Below are 19630 nucleotides of genomic sequence, written 5' to 3' on the forward strand. Positions count from 1 at the left end.
AAAGCACTTGTTGAAAGAACTTTTACGAAAGTATTTTTGCCAAAGCATTTTTACAAAAGCACTTTTATGAAATCGCTTTTATAAAAGCACTTCTATGAAAATACTTTCATTAAAGTGCTTTTATAAAAATATTTTATGGAAGTACTTTTATCAAAGCACTTTTACAAAATTGATTTTTCAATGCCAAAAGGGTATATTTTTGTAATTTGTAGATTTTCTTCATTTTAATATATTTTTGTAATTTTTTATATGCTCTATTTTTATATAATTTTTGATATTCATTCGGTTTGGATTGGATCTAATCCAGTCCATTTACATTTTAATAGATCGGATTGGATTTGGACTGAATTAGGTCAATCCACTTGTAAGTGGATTCACATTGGACTGGATTGGGTTGGACCAAATCCAATCCAATTGACACCTCTACGATTTTGTAATGATTTGAAATTTATTTCATTCTTTTTTCCACTAAAACAAAATTACTAAATGATGTTAAATTGTTATTGGAATTGATACAGGTTCTACCTAGTACTGGACTGCCGGTGCGGGCCTACATTCACTGGCATTTGTAGCCCTAAAATCAAATCATTAGAAGGCTTAAGCTCGATAACTCTTAAGCAACTTTGAGTTTCTTTTCTTCGAGGCAACTTTTCTTGTATTGGTTAATCAAATTATCCCTAAAACCCAGACCAACACCAAGAAATCCATTCTGATTCTTAGAAACAAGAATCTGAGTTCTATGCCAAACACCTATGTTGATTTCTAGAATCAAGAAAACCTAGAATTCATTCATTTTTGGATGGATTATGAGGATGAGAAATTATAGAATTGATGCCGAACAAGGCATAGTATTTGGTAGTGTTTTTTTTTTTTTATTATTATTATTATTCTGGTTTTTGGATTACATATAGTGAGCTACTGATATTTCACCAAATGTAAAGATTCAGGGGTAATTTGCTGACATAAATTATTTAAATGCTTATGTGGATAACTTCCGTTAATGATCATCACCAGTGTTTTGCAGGTGAATTTAATAGAAATGCTGAAAAGTCATTGTGAGTTTTAGATGATATCCTTAAAAGTATTTTTTATAAACATAAAATATAAAATAATTTTGAAAACATTTTTTTTAATATCACCATCATCGTTATAAAAAATTGCCATGTATGCACATTTACTAGTATAAATAATTATCTCATAAAAATTTCAAATCTTCACACACAAAAAATTCAAATATTAATGGGAAGAATCTAAAATTAGGCTTTGAATGGTCCAAACAGCCCCTCCAGGGCCTCCACCAGTCCCCCCCGCCACCACCACCACAAAAAAAAAAAAAAAAACCCACTAACCCATTCCATGGAACCGAGTTGGGTTGAAGTGCTCAACTCGTTCACAAAACTCGCCTATATATTTATCCTTCTCAGGGTTGCGGAGTCGAGCGTTTGCACGCAGACGCAGGTTTTCATCTATTCTGGTCTTCTGCCCTCTGTGACGTTAATTTGCAAAGCCAAGAAAAGAAAGGGAACCAACCCATTGATTATTCTCTACTAGTTATTCTCTATTATTCTTCTCCTGCAAATCTAACTGCCCTAAAATGCAACCTCTAGTCGAGGTTGTGCACGTTATTGAACAGACAGATTTCTGTCATTTCCAATTAGTTATAGCTGTCTCCGATCGATCTGATCGATTTTATAATTCTCATTCAGATAAAGCTCAGAGAATCCATCTCCAAGGTATTCCAGAGGAAAACTCCAATTTTGCAGTTGAATATCTTCTATTTATAGAGACTTTGCAAATCCCATCTGTTAATTCCTGAAACCCATAAAAAAGTTTCATCAGTTTGATCGTCGAAAGTTGTTTATTTTATGCCTATTCTTGTTTGATTCATTTTGAGTAATGGATCACAACCCTGTAATCCTTGAAATTAGTTCTGATGAAGAGGGTGGCTTGGACGAAGTTATCGATGACAATCTCGATTGGATATCGGAACTTCTCTATCCGGTTGGTAATGTAACAGAAGAATCGGATGATGTTGTAGTTGTGGGCGAGTTTAGGGCTAGTTCTGTTTTTCAGAAGCAGAATTACAAGCCTCCGGATACTGCAAAGCTCAAGGGTGATTCTGATGATGAATGCATGATTTTGGATGGTGATCCCGACAACCCAGTTGCTGTTGTAAATGATGCAGAAGATGGATCAGAAGAATTGCTTATTGTGGGCGAGAAGGGGCAGGCAATGCTGTTTTTTCCTATTCATTTCTTTTTCTCTTACTGGTTTTGATATGCTGATTTCCAGATAGTAGCATGATAGAGTTCTAGGTTATGTTCTGGTTTGTGAAATTGGTCCTTTCTGAACTCTGATAAACTTTTGTTTAATCATCTCCAAAGGAAAAAGGAAAACAAAAACCCAAATACAAACACATTTTGGTTCTCATAACTGCATAATTTTACAATGGTGTGATTGCTGTTTTAGAATGTATTTTCCCCATTTGATGTAGTTCTAATAACACTTTCAATCAATAATAGTCTTTCTCTTATGAATGATTTTGGATTTGACATAACCATTTAGGAGACACAAGAGCTTCCTGGACAGAATAAGGTATAGAAACAGAAGAAAGGAGAGATGCAAACTTTTGGTGGGTAGGAGACAAGTGGTAAAAGGAAACATAATGAGAGATGGGGTGGTTGGTATAGGTATGCTTACCCTTGTGAAGAGCTATGGGGAGATCAAGGTCCGGCTGAGGAAGATTTGCCGATGGTGAAGGCGGGGTTGACAAGTTGGAGGCTAGAGATGAAGCTGATGCTGGTGCTTGTGCCAACTCTTGGTCTCTTGTAGAATACACTGTGAATTGATGGGTGTATGGGTTCTTCAAGGGTAGAAAAGGGAATGGAGACATCACCGGTATTATACGGGAGTGGAAAAGAAGGGGAAGGTTCCTGTCCAGAGAATAAAAGAAGACTCTCAAAGAAAGTGAGGTTGTGAACAACAAACACCTAACGAAAGACACGATCATGGCACTTGTACCCTTTCTGAGTGCAAGAATAACCAAGGTTGAACCCTGTCCAAATCAAAATCAATTTGGACGGATCAGACTGACCAATAAGACATATTGAATTGGACCAGTCCAGACTTAATGATCCAAAGTATTTATTGGATTGGATTTGGCTTGGTCCATCCATAATGGATTTATCTTGGATTGTGTCAAATTGAACCAATATCTGATCCATTGGTAGAGGATAAGAATACAGGTGACAATGGATCAGGTTTGGGTTGGAACCAATCTAAATTGAAACCGATTTGAACAGATTGGACGGTCCAGACATTGAATTGGACCATTCCAAAATGGCCCAAAGTATTCATCAGATTGGATTGGATCTTGATGCAGGCCGAACTAGCCACCAATCCGTTTTGAGCTCTCTTGACGACGTTTATTGAAGTCCAGCTCGGTAGAAAAACATCCTGCCGAGCAAACCCACGTGTAGCCCTGGCAACAACCACTTGGTGATATGATTGTCCATCTTACCAACTCTAGCAAAAAGTGGGGCCTAGGCAGGGGCGGAGCTAGGGGGGACCTAGGGGAGCCATGGCCCCCCCAATGGTCCAGAAATTTACACACTCAATACAGTTTTTCTATGTAAGTTTGTTCCCTCTCCTCACTTTTCACCCAACGTTTGACCCCCCTTATGGCCCATCCACAAGTTTTGGCCCCCCTCATAAAAAATTCCTGGCTCCACCCCTAGGCCTAGGCTCTTTCCACATGTATTGAGATGTGTCATTCTTCTCCAACAGGTGTCCTATATAGATTATGACCACATGTTGATTGGAAAAACTGACATTCCCACCTATATAGATGTAAATTTCGAAACTCAAAGGGCAATTAAGATACACTATTACCTTTGTTCACCTCAGATAGGTTGTACCCTCATTACTAAATTGAGTGTTGGAGCTGTAAGCCTAGGATATCACCTCGGGCTCTTTAACTCACTTCTCTTTTGTAGGTTGAATCTCTGTCCAAGGTGTTTAACCGTCATCTTTCCATTTTATTTGGCGACTTTTGACGTCATCGGACCTGGTCCATTTGTAACAAATTCATATTGGGTTGGACCGAATCTGGTCCAATTGACACCCCTACACAGCGGATGGCCCGAGAATCAAGTTTATCAAGGCCCAATCCTAGTTGATGGACAAAACAAACACATCCAAAGACCCAATGAGAGAAAATGGTGATACAGAGGGAAACAATATTGAGAACGAGGGTTGCCCATCAACAACGGAAGAAGGCATGCAATTTATGAAAAAATAAGAGATAAGCACAACATCACTCCAATAAATCTTAGGTACCAATATTTGAATCTATAGGGCACAAGCAGTCTTTACCACATGATGATTCTTCCATTCAGCCACCCATGTGAATCAAAATAAAATTGGAAACTGTTATGAAAATATTCTTTGGTGTTATCTGAACGAAACAATTTAATGCATATATCAAATTGATTCTATATTTCAACATGGAAAGAACGAAAAATAGAAAACAACTTGAAACACTTTCATTTAATAAACCAATGTCATCCTTGAATAATCATTAATGAAAGTTACAGAGTATCGAAAACCATTATAAGACGATATACGACTAGGACCCCACTCATCTGAATGAACTAGTGAAAAAGGACTCATGACTCTCTTATCATTTCTTGGAACAAATGATTCTATGATGTTTATTTAATTGTCACAACTCACATTTAAACTTGTAACTGATTGTAACCTGGGAACTAACTTCTTCAAAACTTGGAAAGGCGGATAACCCAAACAACAATGCCATTGGTGAGGGGTGAGAGATGAATGAATGCGAACCACTATACTCCAGATAGTACAGTCCTCCAATTTCACTACCACTACCAATCATCTTCCCCTTCTTGAGATTCTGGAGAACACAATAAGAGTGATAAAAGGTGATTGAACAGTTAAGAGAACTAGTAAGTTTACTTACAGACAAGAGATTAAAAGAAAATTTAGGTACATGGAAGAAAGAATTTAATGTGAGGCCAGAATTAAGTTGTACATTACCAACACTAGAGATAGAAGAGATAACACCATTAGCTAGGGTAACATTCTGTGAAGTGGGGGAAGAAGATAATGACATAAGTGTGTCTGAAGATTCAGAATCTATTACAAGGGTGGGTATAGCACTGGAAGAAGAAGACTGATGAAGCCTCTATACACCTCATGTGTGATAGGCACTAACTTCTCCTTTCCAGCTCTTGAAGTAGGCACCTCACCAGCAGAAATACCATTACCAACATCATCTCCTACTACAGCATGGTTTAGCTCAGGTAGATGGTGGTCCATATAGGTCATAACAGAAATCAACTGTGTGGCCTTCATGACCACAATGAGTACAATCATGAACCTGTTCACATTCATTACCTCTTCTACCACCCCTGAATCCTCCTCTACTACCACCATGGTCTCTTCTAAATCCACACTTAGCACCCCTCATTGCACCTCTACCACGTACACCTCTTTGAATACTACCTCCTCTAGCAACCACCAAGGCAGATCTTTCTGAGATAGGTGTGTTCTCATTTTGTGGATTGGAAGCTCTCCTAATGCAGGAGAGCACCTCAGAGAGGGATGGAAGGTCACTACCTAGAATCTGAGCTTGTACTGGTTCAAACTTAATTTTCAACCCATATAAGAAACAAACAACATCTAAATGTTTCCTTTGGTCTTATTGTACCTTCAAGTTAGTGAACAAGGGCTGATATACATTCAATTCATTCCTCAGGCTTTTTAAGGCTGCATAATACTCTTCTATGGTTTTATCACCTTGTTGGAGGGTAAAATATTCCTGATATAATTGATAGATTCTCGTCACATTGTCTTGTGTAGAGTATAACTGTTTTGCATGATCCCAAATGTCTTTAGTCATGTCCAAGAACATAAGATTAATACTTATGTGATTCTCCATTCTATTCCATAATGATGTCATAAACTAGGTGAGAAAATTGTTGATGATACCATATAATTTTGTGAGGGAGATGATATTGACTTGGGTGAGAAATTTGAAAGTGGTGATCTTAGTGTTTGAGAGGATGTCAAATCGGAAAATTAATTTCAATAAGAGCTGTGTGGTGGGGATCAATATGGATGAAAGAGAGGTGTTAGAGTGTGCAACTATTTTGGGTTGTGAAGTTTCCTAGTGGCCAATGAATTATCTATGATTAACCTTGGGAGGAAATGTTGGGACACAAACTAAAGAAATACAAGTGTACAAGAAAAGGCCACGACAGCCTTTAAAGATTGTAACTAACAGCCAACCACTAGACCAAAGATTGTAACAAACTAGACAAGTGGACTGACAAGTGGAGAGGCTGGTACAACAGAACTGTAACAGCTGTATAACAACAGTGTATAAATAACGACAGGCTATAATCGAATGGGATTATCGAATTGGGAATACAACCTCTCTTCCTTTCTCTCTCTCTCTCTCTTTCTCATTCTGGAGGCAGGCTCCCTCGAAAGAGTCCCTGAGTTAGGTAGTTCCTAACAAGTTGGTATCTGAGCTAATTCAGAGCCAAGATGCCAAGCACAAGATCATCAGCAATGGAGAACAGAGTCGATTACATGGAAGGAGAAATGCAAAGAATATCAGCCGATGTCAAAGAAATCAAAGAAAGCTTTGCATCCTTGCTGGAAAGACTGGCACAGGCACCACCTGCGCAAATTCAGGAAGAACGCAGTGACACCAGTCATCGAAGTGGATCAAGAACTGCAAGAATCGAGTTTCCCATCTTCACAGGAGGAGATCCCACTTCCTGGCTTCTGCGAATAGAAAGATACTTCGATTACCATGACACACAAGGCCCTGATTGTGTTCCACTAGCCTCTGCACACCTGGAAGGAGAGGCGATCGTTTGGTACCAATGGTACCGGCGACGACACCCAAGGGTCACATGGGCCGACTTCACCGACGCCTTAACCATGCGATTTGGGGCTCAGCCTTTGAAAATTATGACGAAAGCCTCGCTAAGCTACGACAGACCAGCTCCGTCCAAGATTATCAGATGGCGTTTGAAAGATTGGCAGTGTGCGTGCAAGGCTGGCCAGAAAACGCGCTTGTCGGCAGTTCTGTTGGTGGACTTAAGGAGAAATTGCGGCTGGACCTGGTGTAACCAACCAAGAACTTGGAATCTTGGGTAAACTAGAGCCCAGATCAGGAGTAGGAATCATAGGCAAGATGCCAGCTCTGGTTCAGGCCTCGGCTCGACCAAGAGGTTAAACTGGGCTGAGATGTAAGCCCGACGAGAAAAGGGCCTTTGCTATGCATGTGGAGACAAGTTTGGGCCGGACCATTGCTGTAAGGTCCCGCAAGTTTTCTTCCTGCAACCTGAAACTGAATATGTCGAGCAGTCAGCCGACATTGAGGAGCCAAGGGATGACCAAGAATGGGTACCAGGGACAAAGGAATACCCGGAAGTATCCCTGCAAGCCTTGATCGGTCTTGCTTCTTCTCAAACGATGCGAGTAACCGGACTGATACAGGGGCGCCATGTATCGGTTTTGATAGACAGTGGCAACACCCTCAATTTCATCACCCAAACCTTGGTCAGGCAACTAGGGGTTCCAGTCAACCATGTGCAGCCTTTTGGGTGCATGTAGCTAATGGGAGCAACCTGGTATGTGACAGTACGTGCACAGAATTAAAGATAAGGATACAAGGACATGAGTTCGAGGTGGATCTACACCCCCTAGAAATTAGTGGAGCAGATGTCGTTCTCGGAGTCCATTGGTTAAGGCAACTAGGGCCGGTGATATGTGATTGGGCCCACCTCACCATGGATTTCCAAATGGGCAGCTCACAGGTACATATTCAAGGGCAACGATTTAAGGGCCCAGGACTTATCAGCCTCGCCTCCCTAAGGAAGCAAGTAGCAGACCCAACCCACATCGTTTTAATGTAGATAGACTCCCACACAAATGGTCCCATTCTAGCCCAAGAAAGCAGATCCGAAGAGGGCCGCACACAACTATAGCCTCTCCTTCAGAAGTTCTGAGTGATCTTCCAAGAACCTAAGGAACTACCACCAAAGCGTGCCCATGACCATCACATCCCCTTGCTGCCCGGGGCTGCACCTACAAATGTAAAGCCCTATCGTTACCCCTATTTTAAGAAACTGGAAATTGAGAGGCAAGTGCAAGAGATGCTTGATAGAAAAATCATACAACCCAGCCAAAGCCCATTTTCCTTGCCAGTATTACTTGTGAAAAAGAAGGATGGGACGTGGTAGTTTTGCATAGACTATAGGGCACTGAACAATATCACTGTGAAGGATCGGTTTCCGATACCAGTAATCGATGAACTACTGGATGAACTTGGCAGGGCCACCATATTCTCTAAACTAGACTTGAGATCAGGATATCGTCGAATTCGGGTCCATGAAGGAGACATCCACAAGACTGCCTTTTGTACACACGAAGGGCATTATGAATTCCTGGTTATGCCGTTTAGGCTGACCAATGCGCTAGCTACATTCCAGGCCCTTATGAATGACATATTTCGACCCCATTTGCGCAAATTTATACTTGTATTTTTTGATGACATACTTGTATATAGTGCTACATGGGACGAACACCTAATACATCTACAAATCACCTTGGAATTGTTAAGGACTCATAAGCTCCTTGCAAAGGAGTCAAAGTGCGCATTTGGACAAACACAAGTACATTATTTGGGGCACGTGGTCGAGAACGACAGGGTAGCAGCAAACCCGGAAAAGATCTCAAGCATGACAAAATTGGCCCCGACCTCAAAATGTTAAGGAGTTACGAGGCTTCTTGGGATTAACAGGATACTACCGGCGATTCATTAGAGGGTATGGACTGATTGCTGCCCCCTTGACCAGTTTGCTTAAGAAAGATGGGTTCTGCTGGACTAAGGAGGCCCAACAGGCCTTCGAGACACTCAAGACAACTATCTCCTCCCCGCCAATGCTCGCACTTCCCGACTTCTCAAAGGACTTCATCATTGAATGTGATGCATCAAGCCAAGGGGTGGGTGCAATCCTCATGCAAGAAGAAAGACCATTAGCATTTTTCAGCAAGGCAATGACCGCACAAAAATGGGCCAAACCAGTATATGAACGCAAATTGATAGCAATTGTTCTTGCAGTTCAGAGATGGCGTCCTTATCTCCTGGGAAGGAGATTCATCATACGAACTGACCACCAGAGCCTGAAATTTCTGTTGGAACAGTCCGTACTCTCCCCGGAACAGCAGCGATGGATAGCCAAATTACTTGGCTACGATTATGTCATTAAATACAAGGCCAGGCATGCTAACAAGGTGGCAGATGCATTGTCACGTCAGCCACAACTGTTCCCATTACTTCTCACGGGCCCTACATGTTCCATCATGGGACAGCTAAGGGAGGAAGCTGTAAGGCACCCACAACTGTTCAAGCTGCGCGCAGAGATCCAAGAAGATCCTACTAGCAACCCAGGGTACACAGTGGAAAACAACTTGCTACTATATAAACGCCGAATGGTGATACCACAGGATTCAGCCCATATTCAGCAGCTTCTGGAATTGTTCCACTCATCCCCAACAGGAGGGCACTTAGGATCCTACACACTTACAAGAGACTAGCCACCCAATTCCATTGGAAAGGCATGAGAAATTCGGTCCAAAAATTCATAGCCAAATACGTCATTTGCCAGAAAAATAAGGCGGATACCCAGTCTCCAGCGGGACTGCTACAACCACTCCCAATCCCGACACAAGTATGGGCAGATATATCCATGGACTTTATAACGGGACTCCCCCTTTCCTATGGCAAGTCCGTCATTCTCGTAGCAGTTGATAGATTCACCAAATACGGCCATTTTCTCCCTCTGCCCCTCCCCCTTCACAGTCTCCATGGTTGCTGAAATTTTTACTAAGAAGGTGGCATGACTGCATGGTACCCCCAACTCTATTGTCTCCGACTGCGACCCTATCTTTATGAGTCAATTCTGGGCAGAATTTTTTTGACTACAAGGAGTGCAACTCTTAAAATCTACCAGCTACCACCCTCAAACAGATGGACAGACTGAAGTGGTCAACCGGAGTTTGGAAACCTACCTAAGGTGCTATGCAGGGGAAAGGCCCCGCCAGTGGCTCAAGTGGCTTCATTGGGCAGAATGGTGGTACAATACCACATATCACAGTGCAGCCGGAATGACTCCCTTCCGGGCTCTATATGGTCGGGACCCAGCTCCCCTACTTCCCTATGAGAAGGGGTCTACAACAGTAGCCGCAGTAGAAGACCAACTCCTCCAACGAGATAGGGTGTTACAAGATCTCAAATCCCACCTCCAGCGAGCCCAACAATGCATGGCGGACTCCTACAACAAAAGACATAGGCCTGCCCAGTACCAAGTCGGGGAGCAAGTCTTCCTTAAATTACAACCATACAAGCAGGTTTCAGTAGCAGGCCACCGGTGGAACAAACTGAGCTCGAGGTACTTCGGCCCATTTCGGATTGTGGAGCGCATCGGATCAGTGGCATACAGGCTGGACCTCCCAGCAACATCAAAATTACACCCTGTATTCCATGTATCCCTATTAAAGACATGGCCAAAAACAGGAGCAATAACAACCACCACCCTCCCATCATTCTCGGAAGAGGGCCAAGTTCAAACTGAGCCCACTCAGATAACAGATTTCAGGTGGATACGCAAAGGGAATCACATCGAACCAGAAGCCTTGGTGGTATGGTCAGGCCTCCCAATTGAGGATGCAACTTGGGAACCTTACTTGGAGTTACAGAACAGATTCCCACATCTTGACCTTGAGGGCAAGGTCGAATTTAAGGGAGGAGGGACTGTTGGGACACAAACTAAAGAAATACAAGTGTACAAGAAAAGGCCACAACAGCCTTTAAAGATTGTAACTACAGCCAACCACTAGACCAAAGATTGTAACAAACTAGACAAGTGGACTGACAAGTGGAGAGGCTGGTACAACAGAACTGTAACAGCTGTATAACAGCAGTGTATAAATAACAACAGGCTATAATCGAATGGGATTATCGAATTGGGAATACAACCTCTCTTCCTTTCTCTCTCTCTCTCTCTCTTTCTCTCTCATTCTGGAGGCAGGCTCCCTCGAAAGAGTCCCTGAGTTAGGCAGTTCCTAACAGGAAACCTGAGAAATGTGATATTCTGGAACCCAGTGGTGGATAGGTTGACAAAATTATTACCCCCTTGGAAAAGGAATTATCTTTAATTAGGTGGAAGAATAACATTGATCAAATCAACTCTGGCCAATTTGCCTATGTACTTTTTATCAGTTTTCAAGATTCTTGTGAGGATTTGTAGAAGCCTAGAGAAGTTAACGAGGGATTTCTTGTGGGAACCTGGGGAGGAAAGGAAGGGCCATAGGGTTAGGGGCGAAGTGGTAAGGAAAAGCAAGGAATTTGGTGGCTTAGGGATTGGGAACATCTAGAAAAAGGAATATGGCTTTGTTAGGAAAATGGTTGTGGAGATTACTGATGGATAGGTATAAATTGTAGACAAAGGTGATCTTTAGCATCCATGGGCTGGCGGCTGATGGCTGGGATGCGGGAATTTAGGCTCGAGCAAATAGTGTGGCATGTTGGAAATCTATTCACACCAACCTTTAATATTTCCTACCCTTCGTTAGGTATAACTTGTGCTCTAGGAATTTGGTAAGGTTTTGGGAACATGTGTGGGTGGGGTATTTACCAATTAAAGGTCAATTTCCATCATTATTTTCCCTTTCCAGCTACAAAAATGAGCTTGTTTCCACTTTTTTGTCCTCTTTTGGTCTAGGGCCTAAGCTTGATTTGGACCTGGGGTTTAGATGGGGATTTAGAGAATTAGATTTGGACAATGTTTTGGCTTTGATTCAAATTCTTTAAAAGGTTTTCTTGGATCCGTCTAAGTTGGAATTTCGGATTTGGACCCTCTCCTCCTCTAGTTCCTATACTTGCACCTCCTTCTTCAAAGCCATAAGTACAACCTTCTTCTAGTCCTGGGCATTCTTTCCCTGTTAAACTAGTGTGGGAGAAGCTAGTCTTGCCAAGGGTTGGGGCACCGTGTCGGAAAATAGTCTTGGAGAGAATTAACACTTGCACTTCAAAGAAAGAAGCCTTTTGGTGATTGTACCTAACTGGTGTATTCTTTGCAAAGCCAATGGTGAGTTTTGTTACCACTTATTAATCTCTTGCCCCTTTGTTTCTTTTATTTGGGTTTGGTTTCTCTCTCTGTTTGGCTGTAGGTGGACTCCCCCACCAAAATCTACAAAGCCTCTTTGATTCTTCTGCTGGTGGTTGGACAAAGAAGAGGGGAAGAATATTGTGGAGATGTACAAGAGTGGCAGTTTGCTGGACAATTTGGGAGGAAAGAAACCAAAGAATATTTGCTGAAAAGGAGAGAAGCAGAGAGGCAATCATAGAAGTGATTACTTCTAGGGTGGTTCATTGGGTAAAAACAGTGGAGATTTTAATGACATTTACATGGGGACTCTACTGAATAATTGACAGGAAGCGGCAGCCTCAGCTCCAAGCAGAAGTATTGCTCGCCCTCTATGGTCTCTGCCTTGTGCAGGTTTCATCAAGCTAAACTTTGATGACAACAGTGAAGGTAACCCTGAACCTTCAAGGATTGGAGTTTTTAGATTGGCGGAAGGTTTAGTCATTGCTCTGTTTTCTGGCCCAATTGGTGTTGGGGATTCATTGAGAGAAGAAATTTTGGTTCTGATGGAGGGTGTGAAAAGGGCCAAGGAACTAAATGTTAACAAGCTGATCATTGAAGGAAACTCTAAAGTGGTAATAGAATGGTTAGGGAAGGAAGATGATAGCATGTGGACATACAACAATGAACCAAGACAATTCAAGTGGTTGACTCAGGGTATGGAGGTGAGACTGCAGTGGCTAAAAAAATGCACCAAATTCATTTGCAGATGCAATTGCTAAACAATGGGTGGGAAGAAATCATTTGCTTTGGGCTACTTTATAATTTTTGTATCTCTCTAGGGGAGAGTTAAGACTTAAGCGTGTTTACCTCTCCCCACCATTGTACTTGAATCATATCTTTTAATGAAAATTTCTGTTATATCGATAAAAAAATATGGGCATTTTCTTGTACCCACTCATTGTACCCTTCAGGCCCACTCTTGGGCTAGCCCTCCTTAATATACTTCAATTTTCTTCTCCCAATCAATGAAACTGATACCAACTTCGCCCATGGTACATAATTGGTACCATTAAGCTTGACTGTAGTCAATTGGGAATTTAAAATATGTTGCTGTAACACAACAGCAGATTTAAGTCCACCATTGGATGAAGCCATCAGGCCACAGAGACCAAAAGGGGAAAAAAGGGAACACTGCTCACTGCTAACAATTACTCAAGAAGGCTCTTTAGTCGTAAAAAAAAAAAAGCAAAGCTGGAATTCTACCGTGCCCAATTTTCAGCACTGAAAAACCAACAAAAAAAATAAAAAAACAAACACCACCTACTTGAATCACTAGGACAACCTCATAACCACACACAATCAGGTTGCTTCTACACCACATCACACCACTTGATCACCACAATTGATAGAGAACTGGGATGATTAGGAACATCGAAACAAACCCCTCTTCAGGCTGCTTATTAGAGGCAGTCTAGGAAACCACCTGAAAACTGTCAATGATTGAAACCTGAGGCATGGATGCCTCCTACACCCAAAACAGAGAGGAAGTACTCTCAATGGAAAGGTTTCTTCTGACGTCAAAAGCAATCTAGGTCGATTAGAGGTGCTCTGATACCATGTAATCTTCTATAGACAGCAACAAAAGAAGAGGAAAAATAAAGATAAAATGAAAAAGAAGGATCCAGTTGAGAGAAGACTAGACTCCCCCAACTGTCGACCTTTGTACTTTATTTCATAACTTAAAGTGAAATTACAAGATTGCCCTTAAGTTACAGTAAGAAAAATAGTAAACAGCCTAACAAAAACAGGAAGACAATTATACCCCTGCCAACTAAACTTTATTACTTTTAACACAATTTAAATATATATGTTAGTAAATGCTTAAAATTTATATTGTATCTATCAGTAAAGTTGGTTTAGATGTTGTGTTTTTATCAAATTGTTATATGTTTAAGTTTCATACAAGTTATTTTCCTTTTTTTTTGAGGATCATAACAGTTATTTTCAATTCATTTGTTAATGAAGTACAATGTTAAAGTCATTTTGGTTCATTTTAGTAATAATACATAATATTTTGATCATTTTTAGTTTAATCTATTAATACTATTCAACATCCAATTGCAATTCAAATTCAATTTGAATTTTTGATACAAATCCGAAGGATAAGGTCCAGTTCAAATTTAAATACAAATGAATCACATTTGGACCTGCCTATATCCGATTCGATTCGATCTGTTTACAGCCCTACATGTAGCTGAGACTGCAAGGTCAATATCTTTAAATACTTTTGTAACATCAGCATCATGACTAATTTTTTGTTTTGTTCATTGCAGCTAGCATGCAGAGATTATCCTCATCCACGGCATTTGTGTGCTAAATTTCCTTTTAGTTCTACTCCACATGAAAAATACTGTGACCTGGTATGTTCAACCATTTATTACTATGAAACAATAATGTTTATTTTTCTGTACCACTAGTAGGGGACCCGTGTGATGCACGGGAAAACCCAATGTGTAATTTGCTGGTAAAAAGGATCAAAAGGATATATTGAATGTCGGGTGCTGGTAAATTTCCAAAAGTATATATACTAAATTATTGATTTTTTAAATATATTAAATAATTTATTTTCTTTTTAAATATATTATTTACAAAAATAAACTATTTTATCTTTTATTTTTCAATATAAGTTAATTAATAATTTCCTTTTCTAAAATTTTCCAATATAATACTAATTTATATTAATAACAGAAATAAATTTTGTAATTATTGGTTCAAATTACCGTTTTCCTTTACCAATATAATACTAATTTATCTTTAATAATTTAAAATGAAAATCACACAATTTTTAAATAATTTTCCAAAATCTATAAAATGTAATAAAATTTCCCAAATTTTCAAAATATTCCAATAATTTTCAATAATTATTTACTACATTTTAAAGAAATTTTCCAAAATTACATTAATATATTTTTTATTTTCTTCTCCACAATTTTCCAAAATTATGATATTTTGTTTGCCAATTTGCAAACTCCACCAACTCTTTCCTGGAGCTATAATTGTTGACTTTATTTTTCAATTTTATAATTTTTAGTTAATTTTAAATAAAATTTATAAAGAAATTATTGGTTGAAAATTTTGTATATTCATTGATTTCTAGTAATTTATCTGGAAAATAACACAATTTAATTGTTTGTGTAATAAAATTAATTTTAAGAAATTGTAACTACAGTAAAATATTTATTATAACGATTACTCTATTTAATTACCACACCAAATTCCAATAGTAATTATTAGTTTCATAATTATTTTTTCAAAATAATTAATTTAACTACACTAATAATTATTATTGGAATTACAGTTATTTCAAAATTACTGTAATTACAGTATTTTGAAAATAACAAAATTTACTATAATAATTAATGTAACTTAATAATTATTATTACACTAATAATAAAATTACACTAATAAAATTACATTAATAAATTTCTGAAGATGTAAATTCCAATGATAACTATTACTGTAATTATTGTCAGCAATAAAATTCCAATAATAATTATTGTTATAAATTTCCTTAAAATAATAATTTACACTAAAATTTCAAAGATAATTATTTCCGTAATAAAGTTAATATGAAAAACAAATCTGTAATTAGAAATAAAAATTTCATTACAATAATTATTGTAATTGAATTATTACAATAAAATTCCAATAAGATTTATTAGTTTAATAAAATTATTTTGAAACAAACTGCACTTATTACCTAATAATTATTATTGGAATTTCTGCATTTCAAAATTACTGTATTTACAGTAATTTTAAATAACAGATTTTATTGTAATTTATAATTCTGTAGTAATTATTATTATTAAATAATGGAAATTTTTGTAATTTAATAATTACATTATTGGAATTGATACAAAATGGAAAATTGTTAATTATGTAACAATAATCATTACTATTAGTTTCGATTATTTTAAATCAAGATTCACAGTTTTTTCTATTTTAATTTTTCAAAAATTATTAGATAATGGGAATTATTATTTGAGATTATGAAAAAAGGAATTAGTTAATCTACACTAACAATTATTTTAGTGTAATAATTATAATTACAATGATAATAATAAAAATTTCAATAGTTATAAATTATGATAACATAATTATAAATTTTCAATAATTACAATAATTTTCCATAATATTCCAAACAGTAAAAAATGTCATAAAATTCCAAAATTGCACTAAGTTATCTGTTATTTTCAATTAAAATTAATCAATAATTTTATGAAAAATGTAATAATGAGAAATACGCTAATTTTCTGAATAATCAATTATTAATTTTCAGTAATTATTTATTGGTTGAATAATCAATAAATTTTCAATAATTTCAGTAATTTATTGAATAATCAATAAATTATCCATAATTTCAAAAAAAAAAACCACACCAAACTATCTTTCATTTTCAAATGAAATTAATCAATAATTTATAATTATCTGAAATCATAATTATAGTTTTTAGAAATGTAATTATTTGAATATCTTTTACCAACAATCAATTACTAAAATTTTTAGAAATTATTGATAAATAGTAATAGTAATTTATTAATAAATTAATTATTTGTATTTATTTTCAGAAATTACTAATATTATTTTCGTAAGAGGGGATAGGATTGGAAATATAAAATCATGGAGGGGTAGGATTGGAAATATAAAATCTGGGTGTTGGACAATTCATCCATTTCTTCTTTTTTATAAATGGGTAAGATTTTCTATTTTAGGTTATATTCTAAATATCTTCTGTTTCCTGAGAAGTGATTTCCTTTTAGTATTTTGATGCATCTGCTTTGGAAAATGCAGTGCCATTGCTATGTATGTGAGATTCATGCTCCATGTGCCTACTGGGGCTACGGTCTCTCCAGTACTGACCATTGTCATGCTACTGATAAAGAGCAGATATGGAGAGTAAAGAGGAAACATCTTAAACAAGGCAATATAGTGCCCCCACCTGTCCCAAAGCTTCCCAACACTGCTCTCTCCATGATGCTACCCTCTTCCAACACGGTTCAAACACCCAATCAATTGGTACCTCCCAACCAAGGTTTTGTTCCAATTCACTCATCGTCCAATTCAGCCCAGCCCCGTGCTTGCTCATCAGCTTCCAATTTTGGCATGCCAAACATCATAAGCCCCAGGAGTAGTAACCGCCGGGCAGGAGTCATCCAGCACAGGAACAGATTGTCACCACATCTGAGTAGATCTCAATTGATGCCTCTTATGAACAATCCCATCCAAAAGGAGACGACAAGTGGCAGATCTGGCACTTCGGTTCCTCGGTTTGTTCCTTACCATACGAAAAGTAAAAGGGCAGGAACCACAGGATGTGGTTTATTACATAACCTACATGGACCTGGAAATGGTTTTCTAAGCAATAATAATAATGTTGTCTCTAAATCACAGCAGCCAAGGAGTTATGCTCCCCATGAAGGTTGTAAAACCAGTTGGCAGGACTTTCTTACAGTCAACAATCTAGAGCTGGAGTCATGCCAAAGCTCCTCCCAGACAAGCATGGGCAGCAATTTTGCATACTTCCAGTCGTATACTATTTCCTCTCAACCTCAGTCATGTAGTCAGCCTACTTTACAACTAAGTGAAAGCCATAATACAATCCTACAAGCAAATCCATCTCCAAATGCCACAAATCTGAATCCATTGGACTTAATCTTCAGAGAGATAAACAATACAACGGAGAGCATCCAACTTCTCCCAGAAGCAGATTCCAATTTTCAAAGTGTAAAGCCAAGCTTTGACTATTCATTTCCTATCTCAGAGTTCAATCCCCCATATACTAGTAGTACAAACTCTGTTCCATCAGACTTCTGTATGGAGAACTGGCCTTATCCTGACCATCAGTCCGTTATGGGGACTACAAAAGATTGTGTACCATATGAACCAAATATTGTCTTGCCTGAATCTTCCTCAGTGGATCCTGCAATGGTTGTATTTGATTTTGAAACCTCTTGGAATGTACCTCAGGAACCTGGTGTGAGTATTTAATTTTGGTTTCACTCATTAGAACTTTTGTGATGTACAGTTTCTTAAAATTTGCAGGTGCCTATGTTTATCCCACACCCATTTGGTTCAAATGTTGTTATATAGACCCTGATAGCTTTCACAGAAATTACAAATCTAGCATTTATTATCATGTTACCAGCATCAGCTCCAAGGTTATAATTAGACGTTACTCTTGCCTTTTCTTTTTTTTTTTTTTGTTTTACTTTGATGATTTTTGCCTTGTCATTTCAGTTATTATCATGTTATCAGATGGTCTGGAGTAGGCGAATTGCGTCTCTTTATTTTTTTTATAAAACTCTTCATTTTAAGGCATACGAAGAAGTGTGTCACAGGATGTACGGTCAGATATACAAAAAGGAAATCGCTATATGACCCCACTAAGGTATCTCTGACGCATATAACTCACTGTACAAAATAATTCCCGGCGTTCAATCTTGATAGGAGAGTTAATAGAATTAACCTCTTTTAGAGTTCATCCGACTGAACCTAAGTTGAAGGGAATATTACTCTTAGGCTGCGTTTGGAAATGATGCAAACAAGTGTGAATGTAAATATGTAGAATGAAAAACAGTTAATATAAATTGTAAAATTGGGTTAGTTTTGCATCGACAAATTTGTTATCCCGTATGTCTATTAGTAACAAAATTTGTTTGGTTAGTGGGAATGATTTCGAGGCAGGATTAGTTTGAACCTTTGGCTTAATTTTAAGAATTGTTTTGTAGACTCAATTGAGTAATGGTTTGTGGATGAAATGCTTTAGGCTATGTTTGGTTTGAAGGAAAAGGTAAGGAAAGGAAAGGAAAGGAAATGTAGGAAAACCTATACAATGTTTATAAATGTTTCTTTACCTTTCCCTTCTTTTCCCTACCTTTTTCTTTAAACCAAACACAACCCTAGGGATTACTACAAGGAGGGTATTGTAAAACTTTTCAGGGTTTTTATTTGTTTCAAAACAATCTAGCATGAAGTGATGACATTTGGGTTAGGATATTCGAGTATTTAATAAGATTTTATTTCTGAGTATTTGAAGGGTTAGAAATCAGATTAGACATGGTTGAATCAAATTTAGTGGCTGATCGAATTTCTAAATTTTTTAACTCAACCCAAGAACTGGTTTTCTAGTAATTTTGAAATATGAAAATTTGGGATCGATCTTCAATTGAATCGGACTGGATTTGAAACTCAAATTAATTTTTGATCACACCTATGATGGAGTTCACAAATACAGGTGCCAAAATGGTATTTTGTGCCCAATGTCAGACCTGGATTAGCCTCTTGCTGAAAACGACACAACATTGAAGTGAACCCAATTCAGTAATGTAGTTTCTGCATTTCAACCTTCAATCTTTTTGGGATCGATGCAGTAGTGT

General features: G+C 38.0%; 1 protein-coding gene across 1 annotated transcript; it reads left to right on the forward strand.

Annotated features, from left to right (window-relative positions):
• Nucleotides 1–1343: 1343 nt before the first annotated feature.
• LOC148865131 (RPM1 interacting protein 13-like) lies at nt 1344–18390 on the forward strand. The gene is made up of 3 exons (XM_088981265.1): nt 1344–2229; nt 14528–14614; nt 17046–18390. Exons 1-3 carry the CDS (start codon nt 1897–1899, stop codon nt 18240–18242), a joined length of 1617 nt encoding a protein of 538 aa, XP_088837391.1. The 5' UTR covers nt 1344–1896; the 3' UTR covers nt 18243–18390.
• Nucleotides 18391–19630: the final 1240 nt, after the last annotated feature.

Source organism: Nelumbo lutea, chromosome 3 (genome assembly GCF_056320005.1).
Source record: "Nelumbo lutea isolate HS-2025 chromosome 3, American lotus-T2T, whole genome shotgun sequence".
Classification (NCBI taxonomy): domain Eukaryota; kingdom Viridiplantae; phylum Streptophyta; class Magnoliopsida; order Proteales; family Nelumbonaceae; genus Nelumbo; species Nelumbo lutea.